Source organism: Ambystoma mexicanum, chromosome 2p (genome assembly GCF_040938575.1).
Source record: "Ambystoma mexicanum isolate Mex_15411 chromosome 2p, UKY_AmexF1_1, whole genome shotgun sequence".
In the NCBI taxonomy this organism is placed as follows: domain Eukaryota; kingdom Metazoa; phylum Chordata; class Amphibia; order Caudata; family Ambystomatidae; genus Ambystoma; species Ambystoma mexicanum.
Window position 1 is genome coordinate 128,807,732 of NC_090923.1, and position 18,304 is coordinate 128,826,035.

The 18,304-nt window shown below is 46.5% G+C and overlaps 1 protein-coding gene across 3 annotated transcripts in view; it reads left to right on the plus strand.

Moving 5' to 3' along the window:
• The window catches only part of PLXNA1 (plexin A1), an 812,782-nt gene that overhangs the window by 388,691 nt on the left and 405,787 nt on the right, over window positions 1–18,304 (plus strand). For all 3 annotated transcript variants that reach the window (XM_069643382.1, XM_069643384.1, XM_069643383.1), the window contains exon 4: window positions 14,894–15,034. In XM_069643382.1, the coding sequence (XP_069499483.1) occupies window positions 14,894–15,034 (141 nt within the window). The remainder of the gene's footprint in view (window positions 1–14,893; window positions 15,035–18,304) is intronic.

The following is an 18,304-nucleotide window of genomic DNA, read 5'->3' on the forward strand; positions in this document are numbered from 1 at the left end:
CTGCGACCTTCAGATGACGCTCAGATCGCAGCAACGAGCACTCAACCCACTGAGCTATCTTACTTGCGTGGAAATTCGACTAGGTTCGACATTCATTTGATTCGAATACTTGAGTCGCCCTCTGTCATGTTTGATGGAGACGGCAAGTAGGCAATGCATTTCACCATTATATCTACATCACAGATACTGTTCCACCATCCTTAAATAGAAATGTTGGTACAATCCTTTCAATTGTATGTAATTAAGAAAATTGCAAGAGGTATAAACAGATCAGAAAATGATAAAAGGGTGTTTTAATTTTCCCTGCATTAAATGATACACTTCCTAACAGGATATTAGTTGGATTTAAAGGAATTGAAATCTCAGATGTGTTGAAGGAAACTTCATACTTGGATCCAAAAAGCATTCAAAAAACCTGCGGCTAAAAGACCAGGGGCTGAGCGACGAGACCAGCATAATCGTATCACATTTTTAGGAGATGAAACATTAATTTAAAAACACCAAGCATTTTTACTATCCAATCGTTCTCTGCTGCTAACAATTCCTGTAGACGAAAAGCACCATCATAGAGGTGGTCTTTACATAGGGAAATTCTATAGGTGTTGGAGCGTTGCAGGTTGCCATTTGAGGACAGACTCGCGCACGTGGGCTGGGAACGAGGGACAGACTCACGCGTGTGGGCTGGGTACTAAGGGCACGCATCCGATAGTTGAAGATGGAATGGCTTTATTAGATTTGTCTGTAGCCTCCAATATGCAGAGGGTTTGGGGTTAGATCCCTGGGGGCCTCCACACAGTTTCTGCCGTCTTTCATAAAGGTACTTTGGTGAACGTTCGTTGTTTGCACTACACTACATTACCGCCGGTTGGATAGCTCAGTGGGTTGAGCGCTTGCTGCTGCAATCGGAGCATGATCTGCAGGTCGCAGGTTCGAATCCCGGCAAGGCAAACTCAGCCTTTCCTCCTTCCGAGGTCGATAAATGAGTACCAATTTCGGTTGGGTGATATTGAATGTAAATATGTGCTCTGTAAAGCGCATTGGATTAAGGCGCTATATAAATAACACATCATTACATGTACTAAGGTTGCTGCTAATGCCTCTGCCCTATACCTGCTGGTTGTCTTTTGTGAGGCAGGTGGGTTGGGCTAGATTTCATTGTCTAGGGGAGGAATGCATCACAGTCTCTCTACCATTTTTTTTGGCTGAAAATGTTTTTTGCCCCTCAACTGCCCAGGGAGAGCCTGGTCACTTTCATTCTAAAATGGCTGCCCACAGGAGTCCGCACGAGTGCTCTTTTGGAGCTGATGTACATATTTACAGATAGTCTATTGCCATGTATCAGGGTGGTGCTGATTGATAGTGTATTTGTATAGCGCCTATACACACACGTTTCAAAGCTCTTCAAGGCAAGGGAACATACATTGACATTCTCACAAGGCCTTGAGACATTAAGAATGTGAAATTAACTATCGTATAGGCCTGGCGACCTTTCATGCATTTCAGATAGTTTAAGAGCTTGTGACAATGATATGAGTAGGGGGGAGGTAGGAGATGAGGCAGACGGGCGACTATCGTACTAGGCCTTACGGCATTTCTGGTAGTGCAGGGGTTGGGGCGGGGGGCGGAATAACAAACGACTATCAAACTAGCCACCGATGATTAAGTCAATATTTCAAAAGAGAAAGGTTGCAAGATGCCACTCATTTATGTTGAGGAAGCTGGATTCCTTTCTTGCTGTATGAGGAACAAAGGCATTTGGCAACTAAGCTGGTGTTGCAGCCCCTGTGTCAATCCTGTACATCGGTTTTTCATAGTGCTAGGTTATCTGATTGTCTTGATGGCAGGCCCCCACAACCCTCCAGCCCCTAGGTGCGGGGACGGCCCATTACTCTGGAGCCAAATGGATTTTGAGGTGTTCTTTGGCTTTCTACTCTTTTTGTACGTGTATTTTTATTTTGGTGTGTATGTAAATATTTATTTGTTGCGTCTGGAATAAATGTAGTTCAAACGCATTTGTGTTTTTTGCCTGCTGATGCATCCAAGCCCCCACCCTCTCGTGGTGATCCTTGCCAATGGGATGTCCAGCCGAACTATCGGGTCATCCGTGGTCCTCTTTATCTGAACTACATGGTTGAAAGGTCTGCCCTATAGCATGTTTGACACTGCCCGCCATTGTCGACAACAGCACCTTTTGTGGCACGACCACTAGTTGGCGGCCTATGCACAGCATGCGTTTCTAAGCAGATACAAGCCCCAGAAAGATTATTGCTGGTTCAGTAATATTTGCCATACATCTCTGCTGGTTTCGCCAAGGGTGAGAAGTGTGTTTGTATTTTTGATGGTGTAAAATGTACTATTGCCCCTTAAGTGGCACCATGACCCGTACTCAAAATTAATAACGTGAACATGAAAAAATGATTAGTTTCATAACATCACATTGCACAGATTTGCCCTTTACAGTAAATCGATAGTACTCCACTTTCACAGCATTACTGTTCAGAGTGTCAGTGGATTGCGCTCTAGTGCCGGATTGTTCATGTTACAAAACCACCTGTCCTATAGTGCTGCCTTGGAAGCTGGTAAAATAGCTCAGATTTTAGCAACTGCTATGGAGATCTGTGCAGCGCCGGCTCAAGGGTACCTGCAAGTGCGGCTGCAGAAGGGCGCACCCTCTCCCCCTGGGCTGGGCATCCAATAAAGGGCACCGTGCCTCCAGTTTACATGACACTGGGCTTGAGGTGCACCAAAAAGTCTTGCACAGGGTGCTGGCAGACCTGGCGCCGGCACTGCAGCTGTGTGCTCTGCGCAGCCGCAGGTTCAAATGCCAGCAGGGCTGACTGAGCCCTTCATCGTTCCTGGGTTGATGGAGTACCACGAACTTCGGGCATGACCACTATTGTTGTAGTGCTTAGAAGCTTGCAGCAGCACCTCCCATAGAATAACGTGTTATTAAAAGCAAGTAAATTGGATGGATATCTTTTACTTTCTAGCGCTCTAAATATTTTTTAATTTCCGTTTTATTATTGCCATTTGTTCTCGTTCATTTTAATCCTGTTGTATCCTTTTCCATTTGATTTCAAGTTTTGGTTGAAGCCGTTTCTTTGATCACGATAAGATATTGCATTTATAACGTGCCTATACACAAGTGTTTCATCAGGGTGTTCTTGTGACTTGCTCTGGACAAAGCTAGCGTTGGAATGAAACTTCTAACGTCTGCAAAAAAAGCAGCTTCATAAGGTTTCTGCTTTAGACCAGAATCTTCAAAAGATTTAAAATCATGTTTCCAGTGAGCAGGACGGGAGCCAACTCTTTGCATTCCGACATTAACCCGTTCGCCTGGGTTTGCAGTTTTGTGACGAGTCTTTGTGCAAGCAGTTCCTACTGCGACAAAGGCAAAGCAATTTCATGTTGTTAAAACAAATGGCGAGGCCCTCGCTGTCACGTGGTGGTAGTATATTCAAGAACCGGACTTGCAGATCACTGGTACTGGTAGGCAGGGCCGGCCCAAGACACGGGCAGTCTGTGCGGCTGCCCAGGGCCCTGCGGCCATAGGGCTCCCACAGACACCAGCTGCCTGCCTCCAGTACATACATGAATGCGGTGCTGCCTCCACGTATGAGGCTCCCTTTCTATCTTAGTGAGGCAACGTGTAACCCTCAACCTCTGCGACGCTCCCGAGACAAATACCATCCCTTCTTTCAGCAGCCCACCAAAAACCCTGGGCCTATAAGCACTGCTCACCTGCTTCGTTCTTCAAGCAATGATGGCCCGTTTAAGAGACCATTGTTTTGACAAGACGCTCTTAACGTTTGTGTTCACTGTAAACGGAATTTTTATTTCTGAAAGTAAACGCAGAGCACTAGTTAGCGGCCTACAAATGTGTGCCCTCCTCCGGGACAATTAAACATATCAGGCAAAACAGTTTAAAACTATTTCTTATTTGTACATGTTCCTTTTTAACACACCAGAAAGCGTTTATTTTCGGTAGAATGTAACCTTTTCCTTGCGTTTGTCAAACATTGAAACACACACATGACTTCACACGTGACCTTTCGTGACCTTTTTTGTTATGAGTCTTTAAGGCTTGAAATAACATTTTCAAAATCCACAGGCCTTTTCTTGCCTGCTGCTAAATTGCATTCTGGTATTTGTAGTCTTCCATTCATGGTGGAGGGGGAAAAGACACATGTTTACACTTTGCCTAGCATCTTTCTATAGGGATGTATATATTTATGCGAGTACTATGTATGGAAATATAGCCTGAAAAGTACAGAACCCATAGAGTATTGTTGGAAGCCAAATGTGGTGGTCAGAGGGGAATGGATGAGGGGGGCAAGTGAGTCTTTAATATTTGCCATGGGTGCTGCGTGAGAGGTATGGTCCTTGGAGACTGGAGGGGGGGGGCGGTTATTTTCTCTGTCCCTTTATTGATTTTCAGGACACAAGTCATGGATACATGTGTGTGGACAGCATCCACCCACCTTTTTTTTAATTTTTTTTCCCCCCTGCTGACCTAACCCAACCTTGGAACAAACGCTTGCTGCACGACTTGCTGTGGGCATCTGTGCTGTTTACGGTGGCACTGCTGATCGGTGAACAAGCCGGGAGGAGGGGGCGGCAGAAGGCTTGGGGACAAAGAGGCATGAGATTCATCCAACCCATGGACGTCATTTAGGGGTCGCAACTGCGAACCTTGACGTCTCCCTTACTGCCCCTCTGGTTTCCCTTGCTACCACTAATAGAATCGAAGTGTTACTTTTTTATTTATTTTTTATTGAGGTTCATGGGCTGTGGCCAGCAGCTTGTGGCAGTTTCTTTCTGGAGTGGCTGGTTTTCTGATAGTTATAGCTGGTGAGATAGCTCAGTGGGTTGAGTGCTGGCTGCTGCAATGTGTGGGATATGCAGGTTCGACTCCCAGCAAGGTCAACTCGGCCTTTCATCCTGCTGAGGTTGATAAATGAGTACCAACACAGGTTGGGTGATATTGTATGTATATTTGTTCTATGTGAAGCAGGTAAGTGCTATGTAATTCATCATTTGGCCTTTGGACATCTGCTTGCATTCAGTGATTTGGTAATATGGGCCTATATGCACTGATATTAACGATACACATTTCATACAAGAATGGCTCAACATGTGTATCATTTTACAGTGATATCGGAACCATATTTTTTGTAGTATACTAAAACAATGTTATGTGATGCCACGTCCTGTTGTGTCGTGGGGTGAAAGGTCGTGTTCCATCGCTTCCCATGATGTCGTCAGAGGGCAAGGGTCATGTGATGTCACTTCCGCTACCCCTGGCATTTTGGTGAAATGACGTCCCTGGATCTACCAGATCAGAATGGATGGCACTGCATCGTCTTAAGTGATCGCATTCAGATTTTAACTGCAGACATAACGCTTGGCGGGGCTCCATTTAGGCTGATCTGCAACATCAGGAGAGGAGGGCACTTGCCTAGTTTGGCGAAACGGAAGCATTGCTGGAACATTTTGAGGTGATTATCAAAATGAGTCCCTCAATTGTTAATTGTTTTTACAGTTGTTGCTTGTCTACTGGGGCACTACCAGGCTGGCGATTGAATCCTATCCTCCGCATTGTGTGATCCTCCTTCAAATTAGATTTCCGCGACGCCTGTTCCCGGATCTGCCCCATACTGTAACATTTAGAAAGTGCTAATACGTGTCGACAGCCAGGGGTTTAAGTGGGCTAACAAATTGAGGGGGGGGACCTATGAGTAAGGGACCATGTTTGGGATAGTGCCCAAAATGGCAAGTAACTAAGGAATCTTTGAAACACGTGTGGTTTATGCAACGAAATAACGCCTCATATCCGAAAAATTGTAGGCGTAGCCTAACGGAGATTTCCGTTTTCGTAGTTGGCATGAATGCAAATAAAAGCTATTAAGGATGTGAACTTCAAAACGTTTAAGGGGCGATCTCAAAGTAGGGAAATGCAGTTTCCAATCCGTGTAAAGTTGCTTGGGGTGTTAATGTACCTGCTGCCGTGTGGTGCTTGCCCTCCATAGATGAAAACATCCCATGGCATTAAGATAGCTCTAGGGGTTACTGTGCCTGCTGTATGGATGTCTGACCCGTAGACCTGCAAAATAACCGTGCGCCCCTTGTCCAGCCTGGTCTTTTCTTGGGTGGAAAAGCAGGATTTATCATAGCAAGAGATCAGTGGGGCGTTAACGTTTCCACTTCGCCCGTTTGTGGTCCAGTGTCTCCAGGCACCGAAGATTCAGCCCTGCAGAGGCGGCAGCATCGCGAGACGAGGGTTGACCCCGCCTTCTTGTGTAATTTGCCCTGTCTTTTCATGTCGAAAGATTAGTATTCATTTTAATATGCGTATTATTGTTCCTTCCCACTCCACTGTCTCCCAAAACTATTCGGATATGTGGCGTTATTTCGTTTTAGGTGTGACCTAGAACTGTGACTGTCCCACCTCCCTTTAAATTAGGGTGACCCGGTTTAAACAAAATATATATATATATAATAATCTGGACAGGCAATGGACACAGAAGTAGGACTACAGTAAACACATATACAGTTGTAGTCCTACTTCTATGTCGCTGGCCTGTTGCAGGGGTGTGCTCATAGGCACACTCCTCTCATAGGAGGGGGGGCGAAATGGGCACGTGAACAGCATTAACGAGCAGGAAGAGTCACGCCAGGCCCGATTTCGAAATCTGGTCCTGCCAAAAACCGGGACCGTAGCCACCAACCCTTCCAATCCTGTGACAGGGTTTATAAAATAAAACTCGCTGGTCCCTGGACGGAAGGCGATTTCCCGGAACTGTCCCGGGAAAATTGGGACATCTGGTCAACCTACCTTAAATGGTACAGTCCTTTGCAGAGCGGATCTGTTCAACTGAAGAACCATCAGGCCTTATGTGATAGTATAGGCCTACGTGTTCGACCTCAAACAGTAAATCATTGTAAGCCCCATCCCAGCCGCATTGGAGCCTTCCCCACTTTAACCATTGATGCCATTTTTTAAATGTAAAACTATTTGGTTTTTTTGGTTTCTACTGAGATCAATTTTGGCCGGGTAGGGAACAAGCACGAGGCGATTGCCTTTGGTACACGATCACACAGTTTAGCCTAGGAGAAGAGTTTGGACTAAAACTCGAATCCCTGGTCCCTCACCCCTACCCTCCCTTAAGCAAGCCCCCCCCCGCTCTCTCCCTTAGACCCCACCACCTATTTCATAGCGCCTACACGACCTCTCCTGCCAAATCTCCAAGGTCCCCTAACACAGGAACGTTTGAACGGCCTCATCTCATTTCGAAGCATGGACCTGTCGGTTTAGATGCACCGCTAGCGCAGTCCTGGGCTGCACGCCCATTCTTGCTGCGCTGGGAACATACTACACTGGGCGTTATGGTGGCATTGCGCGGTACTATAAAAAAACACTTCTTGTTTCTTAATAAGCGCCGGCCCGTCCTCGACCACCATTTTAGATCTTCTTCATGGGGTGCCTGAGGCGTGGGATTGCGATGGGGCTGTGGGATTTTATTAGGCGCGCCGGATATTGCATTATTGGTGAGATGTCTGTCAGGGGCTGGAGATGCCAATTGTGTTAGGGAATTAGCCCGGTGTGGACCTGGCCTCCCGGCTCTTGTCCTAGTTACTGGGCGCCTCTTAATGTGGTTACTGTCGCCATGATGTAGGAACGGTGTATTTAGCGGAGCGGTTACACGATTTCCCGCTTCTAGCGGATGCCCGAAGGCCTGAGGTTCGAACACCAATGCATTGCGGCCCCGGTCTCCGTGAACCTTGCGTGACCCCTCGGTCTTCTCTGGCGGTTGGGTCTCCCTGGCTGAGTGGCCGGCTTCCTAATCTCCCATAGCTTCAGTCCACCTCAAGAAAGGTTGATTTTTCTGAATGTAATACATGTGTACATTAAATCCGGGCCAATGTGTAGTGCATCAGTTCTCGCATTAGCCATCTACGAGGTGGGCTTGCCTGGTTGGCTTGTAGAGGGTCCGGCTGGAGCGAGCCACAGTTCTAAGAATTGACTGTGTAGTGTGTGCTGTGTTGGGCTGAAACAAGTAAGCCTCACATTTGACTCCACACCATCACCCTGCAAGGAAGAGCAGGCGCCGTGGCGAAATGATAGGGCCAGGGTTGTCTAATTCCGGGCCCGGAGGGCTGGATTCCTGACTGGTTTTCAGAATATCTCTCAATGTTCATGAGGAAATATATGCATACATTTGCAATGTGTATGCAAATTTATCATGAATATTAATGAGGGGTAGCCTAAAAAAACAGCATGGATCCTTCCCTGAAGGCCTGGAGTTGGAACAACCCTGTTGCCGTGCCTCTTGATTGAACTGATGTGTGCTTGCGACTGTTCAACATCTAAACCATGCAAATAAGCCCAACTTTGGTGAAGGTGGCATCAAAGTCCACCCTCCTCAAGGCCTGTCTTTTGCCTCTTCTTGTTCCCGCAGTCAATTTAAGATGCTCCCACCCTCACTCCGCTCTAGGTTCGTGGAACTGCGGCAACACGCCACCAGCCCCCCGCTAATCCCCCCCCCCTCCCACTTACCTTACCCGGCTCCGGCATTGTCTCCCGACTTCCCTCCAGGTAACGCCACCGAAGAACAGGTGTGCAGACTGCACCACGGGATGCAGACATCTGTATGTCTGTGTTCAGGTGGCACGCTCTAGAGACCGGCCTAGTCATCACCACCATCCAGCTTTTCAAAAAATCTTTTTTTTGCCATTTGGTCAAAATGTACAATTGGTTTATTAATACCACATGTGTTCTAATTCTGGAGTTATTTCCAGAGCCCTAGAAGGACTTCCATCCTTTAGTGCAGGGATCTACCGAGTTTGGCTCTCCAGAGGTTTTAGGCTACAGCTACCATGAGTGTTGCCCAGTATAGTCCATGGCGAGGGATCATGGGAGTCATAGTCCCAAATATATGGAGAGCTGCAGGTTTCCGGCCCTTGTTGGAGAGACTGGTGGGTGCAAGGATTGACCGGCCAGCGTCTCAGAATTGCCAGTTTGTCTACTAGAGGCACACTTAAGGGGCCCCATTTTACCTTTCCTAGCACAAGGACTCTGGCCAAGCATAGACCTGGCTTATGATTGGGCTACAGCACCCATTATCCATTGCTGACGTAGTCAAACGTCAGGGGGACTGGGGGGGGGCTCAAGTGTTAGACCCCTGCCTAAAGGGTTTTGAAGGCGTTGTATATCTCTGTCCAACTCTTGGCAGCTTCCCATTGTGTGCACATTTTTCATTCATTTGGTGCCCTGTTTCTGCACGGTCTCCAGTCTCCTTTTGGCAGTGTGAAGTGCCGAACCGGATACAAGGCTCAGGATGATGAATTATGATTTCATTTTATATTTGTAATGCGCATATCCCGAGCAACTGCATGTGGGCGCAGATGGACACGAAGTGAACTAGACACCGATTGGCCCATTCTGGGGTGACTGATGCTTTTTCAGTCGTTTCCTAAAAATGGCTAGCCAGTCAATCTGTCGCAATTGTTTCGGGAGGGTATTCCAGGCACAAGGGCCCACAACTGATAAGTCTGTCTTCTCAGGTAGTTCTAGAAGGAGGGGCGGGGGGTGGATTACCAGTACGCCTTGTCCCATGGATCGTAATGTACGGGGGGGGACATTGGATCGCAACCTTGCATGCTAGGCAGGCTGGGGCAAGGCCATGGATACATTTCAAAACCAGAGACGGAATCTTGAACAGAATCCGCCGCTGTAATTGGCAGCCAATGAAGACCTCGCCGGAAAATCTGAAACCAGTGTTTTCCGTGATAGTGAGAAGATCAGTCGTGCTGCTGAGTTCTGGCCACCTGAAGGCGCTGAAGTTGATATGTCGGTATACCCGACAGAAGAGGGTTGCGGTAGTCTCGTTTTTATTTGTAAGGGCACCCTCCACAGTGGGACGATCATTCTCAGAGATGATGGGACTATAAGGGTTTGAGAAGCTTTAATTGAAAATAAAGACTTAATAATTGGATAATACTTTATGATCCAATGGGGGCTTTTTCAACGTACGTGTTAAATAGGATTTTTTTTTTATTCCACTGGTATTGTGCCTTGACTGAGCGATGATTTCACCAGAGTCTGTACTGGTTTACTAAGGGCATGTGCACGTTTAGCCAAATATACCGGGATTGAGTCATAACTAAGATTTGTAGGTTTAAGATTGGCGATCAATTTCTCAAGTAATCAAGCGCAGGGTGTGCCCCGGGCACAGCTTTCACTGCTGCCCACATCCTATTCTGAGTATTTGCATTGCAGTTGATAGTTTTTTTAATAATTGTTTGTTTATGTAGCGTTTTGGACAGAGTGCTAGTGCTGTACGTATTTGCATAGAATCATCAGCCCAGCTGAAGTTGGTACTCATTTATCGATTTCAGAAGTAGGAAAGGCTGTTAGCCTCGACAGGATTTGAACCTGGAACCTGCAGATTATACATGGATCGCAGCAGCCAGCGCTCAACCTGCTGAGCTATCTTACTGGCGTTGATGGGTCGTAGAGGAGTTGTTGGGAGAATGGTTATTGAAATGCTTGTAAATTGCTTCATTCTCCAGGGGAAGGCTCTTGGTTGTGGATGTTGCATAGGGGCAGAGTGGCCATTCAACTGAGCGGGCTAACATCTGTGTCGCAAGCAGTATCGGAGCCTGAAACACATCAGGTTTAGGGCGTCATCACTGAACGTGATGTCATCCTTCATCAAGCCACGGAGGGTGGGGGTGGGGGGCAGAAGGGAAAACAGTAAAATCAGGTGCTAACTAATGTAGTTGTGGCCCTACCTCGTACAACGCACGCAAGCCATTGTATGTGTGGTTACTCGTTGCCAAAAAGAGAACACTTCCCAAAAATAGGGAGCTGCACACTTGCACAGACCCCAAGCTGGTTGTTCTCTTCTTTTGGGAGTTGATGCACTAAAACGCTTATCTTGAGCACTGGCGCTGTGAAGTAGGTCTTCAAGTGCTATATAAAAACATGAACAAATAGATGGTATGATTTTATTTGTTTGTTTTGTAATCTAGAAAATACTGCTGACTCATGTCTTCGCAGGTCTGCAACCTTTGGCTCGCCACATGTTTTGAACTACAACTCCTATCTGCCTTATCTAGCATAGTCCATGGTGAGGGATAATGGGAGTTGTAGTCTAAAACCTCTGCGTGACGGGTTGCAGACCAAGGCAATGCTCTTCCATCGGTAAACCGTACCCCACATCCCAACCTGTGGCTCCCACACCCCATGTACCTGACAGCCCAAGAGAACACATAGCCACTCACAATTCAATAGTCCGTGCTAGCGTTATCTCATCTTGAACCCCGCTCAGTGGCTTTCCTGCCACTCACATTGCCTGTCGGTAAGCCTGTGCACCGCAGCTATTTTGCACCAGCAGGGGTGCATTACCGACGATGGCGGGAGGGTGTGGCTGTGCGCATCAAGGACTCGCGCCCCAGAGCTAGTTCCGCCGCGCACCACCGGCGCGAGGCCTGCGCGCGTCCCAGAAGACGCAGGGCTGTAATGCGAAGCATTTCTAATTGCTTCTGCACAGAGCGCCACTCGCGGGGCTCCGGCCTTGGTAAACATGTTTTCTTCCTTTGATCACCGATAAACGTGCTCCCAGCGCCTCCCCACGTGCCTGCCATTGGATGCGGCAGATGCTACATATTGGATGCGGTTGCCGTGGCAACCTTGCCCCATCGCCTCGGGTGAATTCGCAGCATGGCACGCCTTGGCAACTTTACCGCCTTACCTTGCAGTGCGGGCGTTGAACGGCGCAGTGCTGCTCGGCAGGTTCGGAGGGTGCAGCTTCAAGGATAAGAGACGTATCACTCACAGCATCGGTGGAATAGTGCCTAGAAGCTATTGCTGGCTGGCTTCACGTTATATGTTCACACAATGGCCACAAGTGATCTGAGCGTAGACGTTGCTATTTGAAATACATGAATTGCGTTTAGGAACACACATTCTTAGCATTTCTTTCATTTAAAAGAATGCATAAATATGTTCCTGGATTTGAAGTGTGGGGGGGATCAGTGGGGGGGGGGGGGGTAACTAAACGCTTATTTCCAAGTGGGTGGTGGCTTAATGGCCAACACACACAATGGGGGGTGGCCTGCAAAGGGAAAAAACAAAAATGTTGCTGGGACAGTGAAGAGGCGAAGCAACTCCAAACCGGGTGGCGCGTGGCATGTCATTTCAGAACAGAGTTCCACAAGAGCGCCCACATAATTGTTTTTCTTTATTTTAGTGTCCTGCATGGAAGTTGGGGTGTGTGCGGGTGATGTCTTTAGTATGCATATGCTTAGTATGAAGTCACTTGTTTTGCAGTTGGTGCTGTACAAATAAACGATACAAATATATAATCATGACATATATTCAATTGTGGCATAGGGATGACAGTGATATAATCAGCACAGATATTGAGGTGGGGGCGAGAGGGATGAGCAGTGATATAATCAGCACAGATATTGAGGTGGGGCGAGAGGGATGAACAGTGATATAATCCGCACAGATATTGAGGTGGGGTGAGAGGGATGAGCAGTGATATAATCAGGACAGATATTGAGGTGTGGGCATAGAGGGATGAGCAGTGATATAATCAGCACAGATATTGAGGTGTGGGCATAGAGGGATGAGCAGTGATATAATCAGCACAGATACTAAAGTGGGGGCGAGAAGGATGAGCAGTGATAAAATCAGCACAGATATTGAGGTGTGGGCATAGATGGATGAGCAGGGATATAATCAGCTCAGATATTGAGGTGTGGGTGAGAGGGATGTGTAGTGATATAATCAGCACAGATATTGAGCTGTGGCATGGGATGTGTAGTGATATAATCAGCACAGATATTGAGGTGTGGGCATAGATGGATGAGCAGGGATATAATCAGCACAGATATTGAGGTGTGGGCATAGAGAGATGTGTAGTGATATAATCAGCACAGAGGTGTGGGCATAGAGGGATGTGTAGTGATTCAAGTCTGCCTCTAAATAAAATATCTTGCATAGGCGCACATTTCTATATACCCTGTGGGATATATATGCCTGCACATTTGTCAAACCAGATTGCTTCATCAATGGAAAAATGTGCAAGTATATTTAAGTAGTTTGCTTTAGTGTTCTGAACTAGGGATTTGTCTGTATGACTGTCTCCAAACAGTGCTTGAAATGGACAAAGTTTTTACTGTGGGACGGGCCCCTCCACCGCCTCCATGGGAGAGGGGTGGGATTGCCAGGTATGTGGGTGGGTCTGAGGGGGGGTGGAGCTGCGTGTAGAATGTCGTATTCCTTGACTGTCGATGCTGGCTGCTTTGCATAAAACCAAAGTGCATTCTGGGAACATAAGAACGACCACCACCAATATGACAAATCTATGATGGCAATTCAAGCATGCAATCCGTCTGTGAACATGATGCATTCTGTGTGTGGTGCGCTCATTTCATGTATCGCACCGCGCACCCTAACGGCAACATTTGTGCAAAGTACGAGCCATATATACACCGGAGCCTTTTCACCTGGGAGTATGTGGCAGGAAAGGAAGGATACAAGGTGTTTACGGATGGTTCAAAGGATCCTATGTCTGGGAGTGTGGGAATGGCGTATTATCTAGAAAGCATTGGGGAGTATAAAATAGGACGACTGACGAATGATGTGTCTATTTGTACGGCTGAGTTGGTGGCGATTGCATTGGTGATTGACAGGGTGTATGAGTTGGGGTATGAGAAAGTGGTGGTGTTCTCAGATTCATTGAGTGGGTTACAGGCGATTGTGGCAGGGGATGGTGATAGGAAGGATGTGATTTTGGACATTAGGATGAAGATTGATCGGTGTGTGTGCGGGGGTATGGATTTGGAGTTGGCGTGGATTCCCAGTCACAGTGGCATTTTGGGAAATGAGTTGGTGGATCTGGCGGCGTGTGAGGGTATGAGGCGGGGAGCGATTGATGTGAGGTTGCCTTTGAGTGTGGATGAGGTGAAGGCTGTGATGATGAGACGGGTCCTGGATGAGTGGCAGGAGAGGTGGGTGAATGGGGTGAAGGGCAGGTGGATGTTCGGTGTTCGTGGGAAAGTGTCGGTGAAGGTGGATGCAGGGAGTTCAGAATGGAGGAGGGGGGAGGAGGTGATGCTGAATCGGTTGAGGATAGGTCATGTGGGGCTGAATGACTGTCTATTTCGAATAGGGAAGCGTGAATCAAGGGACTGTGCGGTGTGTGGGGTGCCTGAAACGGTGGGACATTTTTTGATTAGGTGTGAAAGACATGTTACGGAGAGAGAATTGATGAGGGTTCGGTTGACTGCGTTGGGTGTGGCTGAGCTGAGTGAGAGGATTATACTGGGAGGTGATGGGGAGAGAGGCAGGAGGAGGAATAGAGTGATGTTGGATTTTGTGAGGCAGACGGGGAGGTGGGAGGAGTTGTGAGCTTAAATGGAGCCAAATAATAATTAGTGGGTACGGTGCACATCATCCTATAGGATGGGGAAGCGCCTGCGTGGGTCCGCCCACGCTTCTGATAATTAAGAAGAAGAAGAAGCCTTTTCACCTTTTGGGGTTGGCCCATCCTAGTGAGCAAGGGGTGACTTTTCAATATCGCTGCATACCCAAAGTGTCCATGGGCATGCTTTCAAACTGCGCACAGGATGAATTGATCAGGGGCAGAGGGCTTCCTCGACATGGAGGGATTTAATGGGCCTCTGGCACTGCAGAACGGTGTTTTGGCAAGGCACTTTTTGCCGGAGCGCAGTTAAGTCTTGTTCCGGCCCACTTCGACCCCCGTTTACACACAGATAGGCATGCACGTGGATACACGAATGCTTAGTGTTAAATCTGTTTATAATGGTGATATTCTGCTGCACGAGTTCCTAATCTTCTGTCCCTCTTCGCTTGCAGATCCTGGTGAACTTGTCGAACCCCAAGGACCCCCAAACGCTGCAGTATGAGACGGTGGTCGTCCACGAGGGCAGCCCCATACTGCGGGACTTGGTGCTGAGCCCCGATCGCCAGTTCCTCTATGCCATGACGGAGAAGCAGGTAGGCACTCAAGTGGGTGGCATTGCATGACTGGGGCAAGAGTGCAAACTGTGTGTCTGTATTACAACATTACACGAGAGTTATGGTGACAGTTGACGCACAGGCATTCTGTATTCTCTGGGGCTGGAGGGGGGGGGTGCTCTGCGTCTGTGTGATTCAATACTGCGACCCCCTCGTGAGTAGTTGTAGGATTCCATGACCATTGGTAGACATGTGCTTTGGGATCATATGAGTCGTTTGCAGGCGCTACGTTTCACTGCATTGTCATTGCAATTCTTGGAGGCAAAGAAGTGCACTTCAAACTGTGCAGTTCTTTGCTGGACCCAAGATGGTTTAGGAGAGCAAGCCACGTAAACAATGTCCAAATAAAGAGACTACAGAACAAAACCGCCCTTGGCTCTGCCCCCTGCTGGTGTGCTGCCCCCACCATGCCCATTGAAGTAAAGGACGAATTTTATATCTGCCTTCAAAAGCACAGACCGGAGCCCTGCCACCCAGTGCCAGGTGTGCCATGGCGTGTACTGGTGCCCGGGAGGGTTGGTCCTTTCCTGATCTGACCCAGAGGGGCTCTATAAAGGACTTGATAAAGAGAGCGCAGTCTTTATTCCCAGGAGAGAGGCGTACAATGGGGGCATTGGCCTTCTTACACCAGAGGTTGCCAAGAACACAGGGTGCCACCCTTTGCCTAGTTGGCAGTTTACTAATCTCCGTTGTCAATTAACACGCCAGAGGTTTTAAAGACTACGTAGTAAGGCACACTCCTACCTTCTCAACGCCCAGGAGTTGTTCCCTCCTCAGCAGCAAATGGGAACCCCATAGTGGAAACTACAAGCTGTGCACCGTGCCCCAGCGTCCTTATCAATCTTGTGAAAATACTCCAAGGACTAGTTGAGCACATTGTGCCAGAAGATCACTGGTCCTGTGCCAGTGGGGCATAGCTTCAGATCTTTTTCTGCCGTCACATGCCAGGGTGCTGCAAATATGTTCAGAAGCACTGAAATACTTCTGCAGTCAACTTAATGGAAAGAGTCCCACGTGTCCGAGGCTTGACCCACCTAGGGATTTTAAATGTTTTGGTTAGAAACGTTTCTGTTTTAGTTGTTGTCGTGTAATGTAATGAACACTTGGAATGTTTTGAACTACACTATCCTTTTAGTTATGGCATGAAGACTACTGTGTCATTTCGGGCTACACTTGACGACAGCCAAAATGTAATACCTTGACCATGGTTTGTTTTTTGTGGGTTTCCAGTAGAAGTGTTGACCCGGCCAAAACATCTCCGGACACAGTTGTGTACTGCCTTTAATATTAGGATGCCATCAGTGAAATGTGTGCTACTGTCTGTACTTGGGTGCTGCCAGTAACGTCCAGCTGTTAATGGTTTGCATTTGTGATTATCTGAGTGATTGGGGGAGGGGTTGGGCATCGCTACAGTTTTATAACGCTTGAGTGATGGCTCCATTTTTATTTTTGCATTTGTTGCAGCGCACTGAAGCCTTATGTATCTAGGCGCTAGTTAAATCGGTGCCCTCTGAATACAATTTGTTCAAGGTGCTAGTCAACAGCTTACCCAACAGCACTGTTGTGACATTGGAAACGGACATAAAGGGATTTTTGAGACCAATGCTTCAAATAAACGTGAAACACTTGTGTATAGGCAGGTTACACGTGCATATCATTAGGTCATATATATATTTTTTTTGCCTTGAATATTTGTTAAAATAGCAACCATTCTACCTTCCTTGTCACATATTTCTTTGACAATCCTGATCGCTGAATGTTTCCTAATTAGAATAACCACACCCCTAGACCGAAAGGTTATTTGGATAATGGTTGAAACCCATTTATTGTCGGTACAGGCAGGTGACGAGGCCAACGCGTTTCGGACAGAAATGGTCCTTCCTCAGGGCCTGATCTGGCCTGTACTAATTAAAAAAACAGATACAGGAAACAAGTATTGTAGTATAAAATTATCGGGTACAAAATGTCAGGATGCTAATGTTGATAAATGATCAGCTGTCTTGCGGCGTCGAGTCAATTAAGCAGAGTGCGTCCGTCTGCTCAGGCTGCGGTGAAAGGGAGTCTAAGTGTTGCCACTTTTGACAGTCACTGTGCGCCCTGCCCGTGTAAGTCTCTGATAAGTTTGTACAAGCTTATAAATGAATTTCAAAAAATGTGACGTGAATCAATTATTGTGTACATATATAACAAAAGAAGGAACGCCATATTGCCAAACAATTTATACTTTAATGTGATTCAGTCAAAGACTTTAAACATAAAGGAAAATAAAAACATAATACACATACACAATACAAATAATTAAAATGCAGTACAATTCAAAATTCCAGATTTGACTCTTGCTTCTTGAAATACGTGAGATACAGAATAAGATTCACAATTCAAAATTCATACATACATAATTTTATGCAGAATTTCAATCAAGAATTCCAGGCACGCGAGCAAACGTTAAGACAGGCAGAATTAAAATTTCGAGCGGCCAGATGAAGGATCCTGGCAACACAGTCCCACACATGCCAGCAGAATTTCCAGAATTGTACTGTATTTTAATTCTTTGCATTTTGTATGTGTATTATGTTTTTCTTTTTCTTTGTGTAAAGTCTTTATCACATTAAAGTATAAATAAATAAAATTGGCAAACAATGTCTGTGATCTCTCGATACACATTAAGTCCTGAAGAAATGGACTACAGAATGTGAAAAATGATGATTACATGAAGATTGATATTTTCTCCAGCCTGGGGTCTGGCAGGGATTCACATGCTCATGAATATTCCCCATCATTAGGCTGGGAATCCCCGGTAAAAGAAAAAAATCAGTTTCACTTTCACTTAACTGTCTGTGAAAAGTGATTACATAAAAAAGATTTATATTTTTTTTATTCATTCTAAACAAAATAATAAATCGTGTAAGTAGTATGGTGTATAAATTAAAACTTCCACAATCACATGTATAAAAAACAGTCATACATTAATTATCATTTACGACACAATATTCGCAGTTGGACTTTAAATATGTTAATGTACACCCATGTGTCCTAACTGGCTCTACATGTTTCTGTCCTTTTAAACTGCATAAATGTAATGGACGGTCATCAGGGGCTAGAATCTAAAGATGAAGTGATTTTGGACACTTGTGTGAGCATGCACGTTTGTTGTAAAACATAAGCAAATATACTGTTAATGAGAAATGAAGGCTGTGTACTTTAGTCCCGCCCTTGCAAGAATCTGACATACTGGCACAGTTTTATGCT